Source organism: Eublepharis macularius, chromosome 7 (genome assembly GCF_028583425.1).
Source record: "Eublepharis macularius isolate TG4126 chromosome 7, MPM_Emac_v1.0, whole genome shotgun sequence".
Classification (NCBI taxonomy): Eukaryota; Metazoa; Chordata; class Lepidosauria; order Squamata; family Eublepharidae; genus Eublepharis; species Eublepharis macularius.
Window position 1 is genome coordinate 16,984,989 of NC_072796.1, and position 13,299 is coordinate 16,998,287.

The following is a 13,299-nucleotide window of genomic DNA, read 5'->3' on the forward strand; positions in this document are numbered from 1 at the left end:
TTCGTGCCCAGGTGTTGGATCATTCAGAAAGCATTATAAAAAAGCTTAAATCTCAGCAATTATAAAAAAAAAATGCCTGTATTGCAGGTCTTTTTCTTGGGTAAGAATTGCTACGCTATTGCTAAAAAAAAGTTGAGTCAGTTATTTTAGTGTTGCAGTTACAGTATGAGTTTTTTTGTACTCTGCTAGCACCGAAGATTACCAGAATCTAGCAGAAGTATCTCATCTAAAAAGAAAATAAGTCATTTTTACTCTGTATTTTGAAGTGTATGTGGAGGTTATTTTGTATAGAAAATCTTACCTATGGTCACTTACATAACTGGAAAATAAATAGTTAAGTGGCATAAGTACAAGTAATGCCCTTTCCATTGAAACAAAATTAGTTTCTGACCAAGCATGGTCCGAGATATTCCAGAGCCTGAGGCAAAAACAATCCAGACGCTGCTCCTAAGTCATAGTGGCGAAAATGTAATAAACTAAGTCATTGGCTTTGCTGCCCATCAATGGCGCCACAAGTCACTCAACTTGCTTCATGGTTAGGGGTGGCCCTTTTTCCAGACATGCCACAACAACCATCGTTCTCTGGCCTTGAAAGCCTTCGACAGTATATCATGCTTCTTGTGTTTGCATGTATCCTTTATGAAGGCCCCAAAATTGAGAGGATTAGAGGAACTGATGGGGGCAGAGTCAAATGAGTATGAGAAGTAAAATGATCCATTAGCCAATCATAAGAAGAATATTAGTTCTTGATCTAGTATATGATGCTCTCCAGATAAGTAGAATAGTTCTCTTTTGATTGGTGTACAACTTTCACAGAAATATGAAGGTCAGGAACAATTTCTGTTCTTCCTGGGCACATAATAAAAACTGGGCACATAATAAAAACTTGACATTATTGATAAGAAGTAAAGATGCAAAGTGTACCTGGCACTTCTTGCTGTGCTTCTAATTTAGAGCCAAGCTACAAGAGCATGTGAAGGGAGTCGCAATGCTAGTTGGGAAGCTGAGTTTTAAATGAGGTTGGATGGCTTTGTCAATTTCCCTTCTCTAAAGAGCCAGGGAGATCACTGCTCAGAGGGTTTGTTCATTTCCTCTTTGCCTCTGTCAGTTTCGCCTCCCCTTCTAAGAGGCCAAGAGGAAATAAACAAACCTTCTGAGCAGTGATCTTTCTGGCTCTGTAGAGAGGGGAAATTGACAAAGCCTTCCCTTCTCTTGTAAAACTCAGCTTCCAGGCTAACTTTGTGACTCCCTTCAGGTGTTCCTCCTCGTGTAATTCGTCTCTTGTAGCTTAGCTCTTAGTTCTTATACGTAGAGTTTCTAGTGAACGGCTTTGATTTTGCTTATTTCTTTGAAGAATTCAAATGCAAATACTTGCATTTTGCCTCCTATTGAAAACATTGTGCATTCCAAGCATAGGCCTCAGTAATGAAGTTTCTGTTGTCATTTTAAAATCACGTGCTAACAGAATTGTATTAGATTTTTGTCTAGTTCATTCAAGTGCCCAAGTATTTACTGAACTGCAGACTTTCACATTATGGTCAGCTGCTTATTTTTATTTTTTACAGCTCATGCCAGTAGCATACTCACAATGTAACTGCGGAACCCAAATAAAAATTGAAAAATCAGAATTCTGCTGCAGCTTTTTTTATTATTATTATGCATACTTCAAAATGTGCCTTGGAAATTCAAAATTGTTGCAGCCGAATTTTGATTTCCTGGCTCACAAACTAAGTTGCTAACATGAGCAGACATTTTGTGCCACTTTGAAAAAGAAAATAAGTAACCAAATATGTCTTGGTGCAAATGTTCCTCTAAAACGGTTGTGGGACCAGGGACAAGATGTGGCCTTGTACATTTTCTCCTCTTCTCTTCCATGCAACTTCCCTTTTTCCTGTTCAGGACTTACCTTCGTTGGCTGTGATGTCTGAATTGGCAGGCTCTAGTTAGCCTTTGCCCTCCAAACCAGAGTTGGAAACTGTAGGTTGAAATGGACTCTTGACCCTGTTTGGCCAACAAGTACTAACAGTGTCTTACTGATCCAAATATCATCTAAACTGCGGTTAAGTGATGAACCAGAAAAAAATTTACAATTTATGAGTCTCCAAACTAACAGTGCAGTCCTAAGAAGAGTTACTCCATTCTAAGCCCTTTGATTTCAGTGGCCTTAAACTGGAGTCACTCTGCTTAAGATTGTAATGTAAATTGTCTGCTTTGTACAGGTGTGTGAATAGGCCCTAAGTTAAGGTTTAATGTAAGAAAACTATTACAGCATTTCTTTTTTGTTGCAGATTGTCTTTGGGTCCATTGTCTTGCTCATGCTGTGGCTTCCTATACGAATTATCAAATACCTTCTGCCTACTTTTCTTCCTTATAATGTAATGCTTTACAGGTAAGATGAATTACTTCTTAAAATGGCTTCTGTTTTGTTTTGTATAGTATACTGACTCACTATGACTGTAAACTGCTGTATATTGCTACAGTGTTCACAAATACACAATATGTTGTGTCTTTTTTAAAAATCAGTGTTTTTATCAGCTTTTACATATGTGAAAGTGGAATAATGGTAGACTGCTGTTTTTTCTGATACAAATTTTGGAGAAGCAAAAGATACTCCATTGAAACTATCATTTGTAAGATCTACTGTGCATGTTACCTAAATTTTTAACTTTATAGACTTTGTAGGGTCCAAGGCCTCTCACCTCCTGCTTTAGACAACAAAAACAGCTACACCGACCGTCAGGAAGGAGTGGCGTCTGATCCTTTTATTTAATTTGGGCTGAGAGCTCTGCCTTCAGCGAAGGCCCTGGCTCTTCAACCCCTGGGTTCATCTTTGGCAGGGCTTTTTTTCAGCTGGAACGCAGTGGAACGGAGTTCCAGCACCTCTTGAAAATGGTCACATGGCCGGTGGCCCCGCCCCCTGATCTCCAGACAGAGAGGAGATCTCCTCTGTCTGGAGATCAGGGGGTGGGGCCACTGACCATGTGACCATTTTTGCCAGGGGAGATTTAAACTTTAAAAAACTCCCCCTTGTTCCAGCTGACCCAAAAGTGATGTCATTGTGCGGTCCTGAGTTCCACCACTGAGTTCCACCACCTCTTTTCCCAGAAAAAAGCCCTGATCTTTGGGGTGTACTCACATCTGAGTCAGTAAATCCAGACATTTCTTTAATAAAATATGTTGTATTTAAAGAGTGTTGCAAAGCTTGAAAGCGCTCTAAACAAAACAGGCAACAGATACAAAAAACAAATAACCTTACTGTTGCTAACTAAAACTGTCTATCTGAAACTTTAAGAGCTGACTAACTTAAGCTTCTCTGGCTGGCCTCCAATAGCTGTTCATCTTACCCACCCGGTAGCAAGTAGGGCCCGCTCCATGCTGAGTTGGTGCAGCATAGAGGCTCACCAGATGAAGGAAGAGTGGTAGGTGTAGGAAAAAACTATATTGAAAGGGCCATCTTTTCTAGCCCTCAGTGTATCACCAGGCAGTTCCAGAGCATGTTTCAGCTAGGCCTGGGCCTGCAAGTACTTAGTACATTGACCCACACTGAACCAATGTTCATCCGTTCTTGCTGGACTCATATACGTTAGGTCCGACTTCCAGACAGACTCGTTTGGGCCCTTCTGATAATGAGGTATTTTAAAAAAACATTTGCTGTACTTCTCCAGGGGTTTTAAGGTAACCAAAGAATCATTCAGCTAGATGTGGGTGAAAAAATTGAACTATAACTATTGAATAGTTGCCTCTCCAGTACTACCTCAGTGCTGACAGTGTAAAGGACTGATTTATCCATCCCTTATTAGACCTTCTGAACTGTCCAGTAAGGAAGTTTATTTTCCAAAATCTGGATAGACACTCAGAGCTTCAGATAAGGTCTGAAAACAAGGATCTCTCTTTGAGAACCTGACTGTCAATACAGTTTATTTATGTGGGTTCTTCCTGTTTAACTCTGTCCTGTCAGGAACACAGAGACTTTCTTCAAATTTTGTTTAAATCTTTATTCTTCATTGAAATAAATCCTGATTAATTAAGCAAGATACTAACATATTAAAATAAATCCAATCCGTGATGAACATATGCATGCAATAAAACGTGTATCTAATAACATTTTCCAATCATAACTATAAATGATTTAAAATCAGGTCATACATAGTCTACTATGAAATGTATTGGAATTTCTTAAGCATACAGACTCATACATTTCTCGTCTAAAATCTTCTGTGTGAGATTTCCGTTGTCAGAACCCATCCTTTTATACTAAATGACATTTGCTATACATAAAAAAATCTCTGAGATCTCTTACATGCGACAATAATCTAAAATGTGGTCTTAAATTCTGCTGATTCTTCATATTTTTAATCATGACATTTTGATAAAGCCAATTTATGATGTCATTGTGCACCTTCATAGATAAAACTAAACCTTTAAAGATGTTAAATAACCATTACAAGCTAGATAAACAGATTACACTTAGTCTTTTCTTCCAGCTACTTTTAATTGGCTGTTAAAGATAAAAGAACATCTGTATTTTCCCACAACCTTCTAATAAATTGAACTAAAGGTCACACAGAGTTTACTAAAATGTATGCATAACTGGAGTATATATGATCAAAATCATCTCTCTGCTACAACAGTGTAGTTTCAGTATCCCCTTTTTCTTTCCCACAGCGATGCTCCTGTGAGTGAACTTTCCCTAGAACTCCTTTTACTTCAGGTGGTCCTGCCTGCTTTGCTTGAACAGGGACACACGAGGCAGTGGTTGAAGGGTCTCGTACGAGCCTGGACAGTCACTGCTGGCTACTTACTGTAAGTGTCAAGAAGCTCACACCCCTCAAATAGCTTGTCTGTGCATTGTCATGGATGAAATGACCTAAATGGAGCATTAAGTGTTCTCACTTAAGTTTTGATAGACCTCACATGGTAGCAGTGACATAGTTTGGAAAGTTTGCCCTAAACACTTGAAAGCTGTTGTGTTTAGCCTCTTCTCAGTTATGGTCGTGCAAGTATAGAAATGATTTTGTTATTTTAAAAAAAATATTCAGTCCCTGGAAGTTGTTGCCTTCTCAGTTGTAGCTTTTAGGTTACGGAACTCATTCCCATGAGAGACTTGCCAAGGAACTTGCTTATTCCTTGCAGCCTGGTCCGGCTTCATGCTGTTGATCAGGATGGGTGGACTTTTATCCCTGCTACTGTTCTCTTAACTGATTCTATTTTAGCTGCTTTGTTGTGATGGGGTGTGTGTATGTGTTTCTTTGTAGTGGTGGTCACTCTCCCAAGAAAAAGGTCCTGTGTCTTTTTCGGTTTGGGAGTATATAATCAAAATGAAAATCTGAGCCGTTGGGATACAACTGAAGACTCCAGATAGCGTCTTCAGTCTCTGAGGCTGTATTCAGATGTCACAACAAGCTCCAGTAGAGCTGAGATGCGCATGAATCCTGCTTCTTGCCGCCACTCCTCCTCCTTCTCCTGTTTGAAACAAACTCTCATTCTCTGTGATTTCTGAACACAGATGCCCGCGTGAATTGCAGTTGGGACAGCCAGGATTCTAACTCATGATTTAATCCACGTTCAGAATCCTGGATTAAGGCAAATCCGATTCATCAGAGTCATGGGGACCCAGAGTTTCTTTTAAATCAGGAATCGTGTGCTGTGTGAGGGAGGAAGGTGCCACAGGAGCCCCCAGCCGCATTTGTGCGCATGACTGTGTTCTTGTTCATAAAAGCTCCAGGTAGTTTACGTCATTTCTTCAATACTGTTCCAGGGATCTGCATTCTTACTTACTTGGAGACCAGGAGGAGAATGAAAACAATGCAAACCAACAGCCTAATAATCAGCCTGCTCGCAATAACAATGCCATTCCAGTTGTGGGAGAAGGTCTTCATGCAGCCCACCAAGCCATACTGCAGCAAGGAGGACCTGTGGGGTTCCAGCCTTACCGGAGGCCTTTAAAATTTCCACTCAGGGTAGGTAGTTCTAAAACATCCCCTTTATACACAGGAACCTTAAACATAGATTAATGTTCATCTTGTTTACACTGTCTGCAGGAAATGGTTCGGCACACATTTGTGAATATTTAAAATCCTCTCTTTGTTCTGCCACTCTTTGTCTCTGATTCCTTTGAGATGCTCCTCCTTAGTCATTTCTGAACAGACAACGGCATAATGCGGTGGAGCACTGACAAGAACTCTCCTGACTTTCCGCAAACAATGCAAAACCGAATTATTCCAAAAGGCCTTTTACTCAAATAGGAGGGCAGTATTGTAGGGAGGGGGTCTCAGATGCTTCACTAATGAGTTAGGGACCATAGACTTCACCATTATATTGCGTTACATATTATCTAGTGCTTTAAATATGTACTCCTATGTACTACCTGAGCTTCATGTTGTCTAATGTCAGTCCTAGAATTAATTATTGAGAGCCAGTTTGGTGTAGTGGTTAAGAGCGGCAAGACTCTAATCTGGAGAGCCAGGTTCGATTCCTCACTCCTCCACTTGAAGCCAGCTGGGTGACCTTGGGCTAGTCTGGAGCTCTCTCAGCCCCACCCACCTCACAGGGTGTTTTGTTGTGGGGATAATAATGACATAATTTGTAAACCACTCTGAGTGGGCATTAAGTTGTCCTGAAGGGTGGTATATAAATCCAATGTTATTATTATATTATTATTATGTTCTGTTTCACGAATTCTTCAACTCTGCTAATCTCTCACTATGTTATCTTCCTTGAGTCTCTAAGAAAGGTGGACTATAAATGACATAAGCAAATTTTATTTTATGTATTTATTTGTGATGTGGTTGCTGTCTTAGGAAAATACATTAAGCCAATATATTAACCTCCTTCCCTGGGGAAGGGTTAGTTCTTTTGTGGCTGAGGCTGATCTGAGAGATAATAAATTCAGCCTCAGTCCAGATAAGATGGAGGTTCTGTTGGCAGCTGGTTCTGTAAAGTGGAATTCACCATTCCCTAAATGGGGTTATGCTGGCCCACCGAGTAGGTTTAGAGCTGCAAGGGGGTGAGTGCTGGCGTTAGATCTTGCCTTTGCTTTGGAAAGATAACATGGAGTCTTTGGCATGAGGCTCCTTTTCCCAGCTAGGACTGATACACTGATTGCAGCCTCTCCTGAGCAGGGATAGCCGGGCCATTCTTACCCATGTAACATATAGCTTAGGCTCGATTACTGCAGTGTGGCACAAAACCCTTAAAATTATTCCAGAACCAGCCAGTTCAATACAGCAGCTGAATTCCTAAGTGGAGTAGCCATGTTGATCTTATCATGCCAGTAGTAAAATACTGCTGCTATTTTAAAGAGCAGAGTTCATGGTGTTGATTTTTACCTTTTAAAGTCTGAAATGCATTGTGACCATGCAAGAAGGACCACTTTCTTCCATATGAGCTTGCCTTGTCCCTAAAATGTGCATCAGAGGAACTTTCTCTATGTTCTTCTGCCATTTGAGATTGGGGATGGTGACCAGTAAGAGAATCTGTTCCTTGGCAGAGATACCCCATGTATGGACTCTTCTCTCCAAAAAAAATTGGTGAGAGGCGTACATTAATTACATATGGTTGCCATGTTAAGACGTTTTATTCTTAGGGGCTATTGTGGACTTATTTGCCCTTATTTATTATTTATTTACTTCATTTATACTTTTCTCCCCGCTAGGGACCCAAAGCGGCTTCCAAATTTTCCCCTTACCCATTTTATCCTCATAACAACCCTGCAAGGTGTGTTAGGCTGAGTGTGTGTGACTGGCCCTAGCACACCCAGCAAGCTTCCATTGCAGAGTGGGCATTTAAACCTCCTTTATGCAGGTTTATTGACAATCTGTTGAATTTAATCTCTCTTCCTGTGCTTTATGACCGTTGCATTTGCTCTGTTGCTTCTGTTGGTTGCATTTGCTTGCTGTAACCTTCATTTTGTTGTACACTGCTTTGTGGACATTCAAAATGGAAAAGCCGCAGTTATATTTTATAATTAAATACTTTGGAACCAGGCCTTCCTTTGTGCAAAGAAGGAAACGTAAATGTAGATGTTGGGTACGATTTTTCGTTGTGCCAGTGCAGTGGTCAGGTACAGAAGGTACCAAAGTTCTGTAGTATAAGGCTTCTCTGCTCCATTGTATTGCCCGCTTGCAGAGGGTCATGAGGACCGGGAAGCTTGTGCGTGCCCACTGTATGCCCCTCTAGCTTTCCCCTTCTGCTTGGTCCAGTCATGCTTGCATAACACACGATCACACCCATTTTAAAAAATTAAATAAATGTGCATCCAAGCCTGAACCCTGTGCATTGATTGAAAACTGCAAAGCATATCCAAAGTTGATATTAATCCTATGGCTATGGATATTGCATTATTTTATTATTATTATATTTTTATTTAACTTCATTTATACCCTGCCTTTCTCCCCAGTGGGGACCCTCAAGCAGCTTACATCATTCTACTCCATTTTTTCCTCCCAGCAACCCTGTAAGGTAGGACAGGCTGTAAGTATATGACTGGCCCAAGGTCGTGCAACAAACTTCCATGGCAGAGAAAGGAATCAAAATTGGGTTGCCCAGATCCTAGTATGTCACTCTAGCCATTACACCATACGGGCTCTCACTGTACCATATTGACTACATTAGTAGTTGAAATTAGTTGGATCTCTGTTACCAAATGTACTCAGGATGATGCCATGCGAACTTCCTTGTCCCATGCGAACAAGACTCAGGTCCACACTCGGAGAGGCTGGGGGCAATGAACGTGGCATGCCCTGAGGTTCGGGAATGAAGGGAAAAGGGAAGGCACTTCAGAGCAGGCTTAGGAAGGAAAACAAAAGCAGGCGTGCATTGAAATGATTAAATAGTTAATTGAGGAGAATCAGGGTTCCACGCAAATGGTCGGAGCAATATTTCAGTATACAGAACAGATACCATACAGTAGTTCATCCTGGTACCCACCCAGAAGTTACTCCCAAGGAGCAGTGCAGACCGCAGATAAGGAGACAAGAAATAAGTGAAGAGACAAGGGAGAGAGAAGATGGAAGTATTGCCTGGCCTTTTTGTGTTGGGGAGGGGAAGAAGCCAAGCGGATGGTCCAGCAGACATTCCAGGCAGTACATCCAGAGAGGCACGAATATGGGGAACAAAGCTGAGTCTGATCAGTGTGTCAGAAGCAGGGTGTTTTGTTGCCCTAGAAGGCCAACGTCTCACTTTGTCGCTTGGGTGGAGGACTAGGCCTCAGGATGCAGTAGTCACGTTTTTAGTGTAAAAAGTAGAATCTTTAAGAATTTGGCCGTCATGTAGTCAGAAACTTTTACTTCCTTTGACACTGAGGTGCATATTGTTTTCAGTGGTTTCTAATGCACAAAATGTATTCCATGAATATGTATCGTACAGATTGAAAGAGAAATAGAATCACTTTTGGGGCTGCCTCTTGATTTCATCTGGTTCATGCTTTTTCTTTTCTGTGTGTATATGTTCTTAATTCTTCCTCTTTGTTTTCGTGCATTTCAGATATTTCTGTTGATCGTTTTCATGTGTATAACACTACTGATTGCAAGTCTTATCTGCCTTACATTACCAGGTAGGAGTTGCTGATTAGCAGACTGCTTCTTTCTATGAAAACACCCTCATTTGCTTTTACCTAAATTGCTTAAACTGCCCAAGATGAAATAGAAAAAAAAATCACTGTGTGTGTTTTTTAAGCTATGTGTCAGGTATGCCTCCTGCATACCTGCCATTAATATGTTTTGCTCTGTGCATGATTTGTATTCTGTATTCTGTGTTGTTCATCTGAAAGAGTGTAAAAGGTATCCAAATGTATTCACAGATGTACCCTGCTGGTGGTGGGGTGGGGGGGGGGGTTCTTTCACTTCTACAGCAAGTGTCCTTGAAGCCGGCTGGGAGCACAGAGTGTTTGTATCTTGTCCTCAGAGACTGCTATGAATCATTCTGTAACATGTCTAGTCTAAACTTCTCAGTTCCCATGTAACTCCTGGGGGTTCGCCCCAGAATACCGATGGACCCTAAAGGGTGGGACGTTTCTCTATAATAACAAGTGACCAAGTTTGAATAATCACTTCTGCCAATACCTGTGCCATAGTGCCTTGTACGGAATAGATCTCTAATAAAGTCTTCTTCAACCAATGCACCTGAGTGCTTGCTGTGAGGGACTTGGGGGTCTAACTGCCCAGGACTGACATTTTTTAAGCTATGCATCTTCTGTTATGCTGACTTTGAACACTCTTCTCCTTTCATAAATCAATATATACCCCAATTTTATTTCAGATGAAATGAAAACAAATTACTTTTTGGGATCTGACAATTTCTTATTGATTTTGGGAGTGCTGGTATAAGGCTTCCTAACATACCACTGCTACCTCCAAGCTTTTAGGAATACATTCGAATAGAGATCAAAGTGCTTGCAACCTTGCAGTCCCCTCACAGCGTTAGGGTCAAAGTGGAGTTATTGTTGGACTTGCTAATTATTTAAGGCTGCAACTTTGTCTGCACTTAATTGGCAGTAATTTGCAGGAGTTGCTTCTGTATAAACATGCTTAGGAGTCCTAAATGTTATGGGTTTAGGATTGCTGTTGATTTGGTCAGTAACTTTGATCATTTCAGGAATGTTGATAGCATAGTAGGACATGTGCATGACCCCAGAATGAGGATGCTTTCATCGATCCAGAGTAGTTAACTGTGTTAGTCTGTAGTTGCAAAATAGTAAAGAGTCAAGTAGCACCTTTAAGACTAACCAACTTTATTGTAGCATAAGCTTTCAAGAACCACAGCTCTCTTTGACTGACGAAGAGCATAAGTAGCATACGCTTTTGTGAACCACAGCTCTGAGCTTCATCTGAGAGCTGTGGTTCTCAAAAGTCTTTATTTATGCTACAATAAAGTTGGTTAGTCTTAAAGGTGCTACTGGACTCTTTACTATTTTACACTTTTATCAGTTAATGAAAGAATCTGCATTCCAATCACCACTCTTATTATTTTATAGCAATTTAAATTTCAGCTGACTTCAGTTTACTTTTCATTGTTTCAAATTAAAATTCTTTAATGCAAGTATGAAAACGAAATCAAACGCTTTGGAATTACTGGGATTCAAAGAGCTGCATAGGCTCATACAAATGACTTGTGCTGGCCCTTGGAATGTCTTGAAACTCACTTTCAGAAGCAGCTTGCCATGTTCTTCACAGATGTGGTGAGCAGGGGCTGCTATTCAAGAAAACTGCCATGTCCTCTTTCACTTATTTCATGGTTTCTGATTTATGTCCTTTAATAGAAAACACTCCATTAAGTAATCATAAAACGTTGCTAAACTTTTCCGTTGTTGTTTTTTTTTTTTTTTTTAGTGTTTGCTGGTCGTTGGCTGATGTCTTTTTGGACAGGGACTGCCAAAATCCACGAACTCTACACAGCAGCTTGTGGGCTCTACGTCTGCTGGCTTACCATTCGGGCAGTGACTGTGCTTGTGGCTTGGATGCCCCAAGGCCGCCAAGTAATTTTTCAGAAAGTTAAGGAATGGTCCCTCATGGTAAGTTGTTGGGAAAACTATGCTGCTGAGGTTTTGGCAAAAAGCCCTCGCCAGATATGTAGAGAACACGGCTCTTGTTACTCATGTCACACAGCGTTTCCTCTGCTATGCCATTGCAACAGCAAGAGGAAAGCAATAAGGAATTCAGGGTGGTAATTAAGAAGAACGTACGTAGAGGCACAACCTCCTTTTATTAGCCCATTGCATATTCCAGGATAAAGCTCTGCAATGAAAAACACACTCCTGTTCTGAACTGGGATGAGCTCTTGTTCAAAGGAGGCTTCAGTCAGAAGGAGCAAACAAAAGGAGGGTGCTGTCTCCTACTTGAGATTTTGGCACTCCATGGCTCCCTTTGAGCCAGATCCTGTGTCTTGGGAAAGAGGTCCTGCCTTGGGACTTAGTGATCTAGGAGATCCATTGGATCCTTTCAAGTTTGGGTCCGTGTTAGCAGTAGTTTGGCATTGTGCTTATGTCCCTCACTTTTCCGTTTAATTTTAATCCTGTAAGAGTGTAGACACAAAGGACTACCTGTAATGGCAGTGTGAAGAAATGAAACTTCCTTCCCTTTTAGATCATGAAGACATTGATAGTCGCAATATTGCTGGCTGGCGTCGTTCCACTTTTGCTCGGGCTTCTCTTTGAACTGGTTATTGTCGCTCCTTTGAGAGTTCCCTTGGATCAGACACCTCTGTTTTACCCGTGGCAGGTCAGCTACTCACTTCTTCATGCATGTTTTGGCCTTCCAAGCTGCACATCACTGACTATCTTGTGTAATGGATTCAGCTAATCAGTGTGACATTAGTAGTGTGGACATCCTTGTGATCAGGGCTTCATGGCTGGTGGCCCCGCCCCCTGATCTCTAGACAGAGGAGAGTTAGATCGCCCTCTGCGCACGAATTGTCTGGAGATCAGGGGGCAGGGCCACCAGCCATTTGACCATTTTTGCTGAGGGCGGTTAAATTTTAAAACTTCCCTGGTTCCAGCTGACCCAAAGTGACGTCATTGCACGGTCCTGGAAGCGTGTGTGCGCTTTGCACATGAGCATGTGGTACCAGGGGCACCACCTCCCGCCAGGAATTGCTCCTCAGTGCTGGCAACCCACTGAGTTCCACCACCTTTTCCCAGAAAAAAAACCCTGCTTGTGATTGAAGGCAACTGGAGCAATATAGAGCTAGGATTATGTGGCTTAAAGAGAGAATATAAACACATAATAGTTTCCTATGTGATGTCAAGAGTTGTAATTAGCCCAGTCTTCTCCGAGGTGACTGAATTGCTAAACTGATCTGTTCTGATTATAATAGCTGAAAATTGAGAACCTTCTGATTGTTCTTGGAAGACTCCTGTTGAACTTCAGAGTTGTATTTTTTTCTCCACTGCTTACTAGGCCTGAATATGGCGGCAGGGTCCCCAAAGTCTGCCTCACAAACAAAGTTTCCTGACTGTGAGATGTCTCTTAGCTTTTAGGTTGTGGAGGCAATTCAGATGGAACTTCGTGTTGTGGTGAACAGTTTGATGTTATTTTAATCTTTGCCAGCCATCATTAAATTTAATTGTTAGGTCCTCTCTTCAGTTCTTAGAAAGGAATTTTTAAAATCTGGCTGTTCTGAAAAGTACCTCTCCTTCAAGATCCTGAAAAAAATCCTTTAACAACCCTGTGTCTCATTTTGAAATGCCTAAGGCACATTTTTTCTTAATTAACACTATTCCATGTTATAATGAAGCCAGGGACCTGCTACTACCTAGTTCTATGCCTGGTAAGGCTTTGACTTTTGTCAAATATTTACAAGATT

The 13,299-nt window shown here is 41.2% G+C and overlaps 1 protein-coding gene across 1 annotated transcript in view; it reads left to right on the forward strand.

Annotated features, from left to right (window-relative positions):
* The window catches only part of MARCHF6 (membrane associated ring-CH-type finger 6), a 66,344-nt gene that overhangs the window by 41,602 nt on the left and 11,443 nt on the right, over positions 1-13,299 (forward strand). Inside the window, exons 17-22 of the mRNA XM_054985093.1 lie at positions 2,289-2,389; positions 4,666-4,803; positions 5,759-5,960; positions 9,484-9,553; positions 11,328-11,509; positions 12,081-12,215. Of these exons, the coding sequence (XP_054841068.1) occupies positions 2,289-2,389; positions 4,666-4,803; positions 5,759-5,960; positions 9,484-9,553; positions 11,328-11,509; positions 12,081-12,215 (828 nt within the window). The remainder of the gene's footprint in view (positions 1-2,288; positions 2,390-4,665; positions 4,804-5,758; positions 5,961-9,483; positions 9,554-11,327; positions 11,510-12,080; positions 12,216-13,299) is intronic.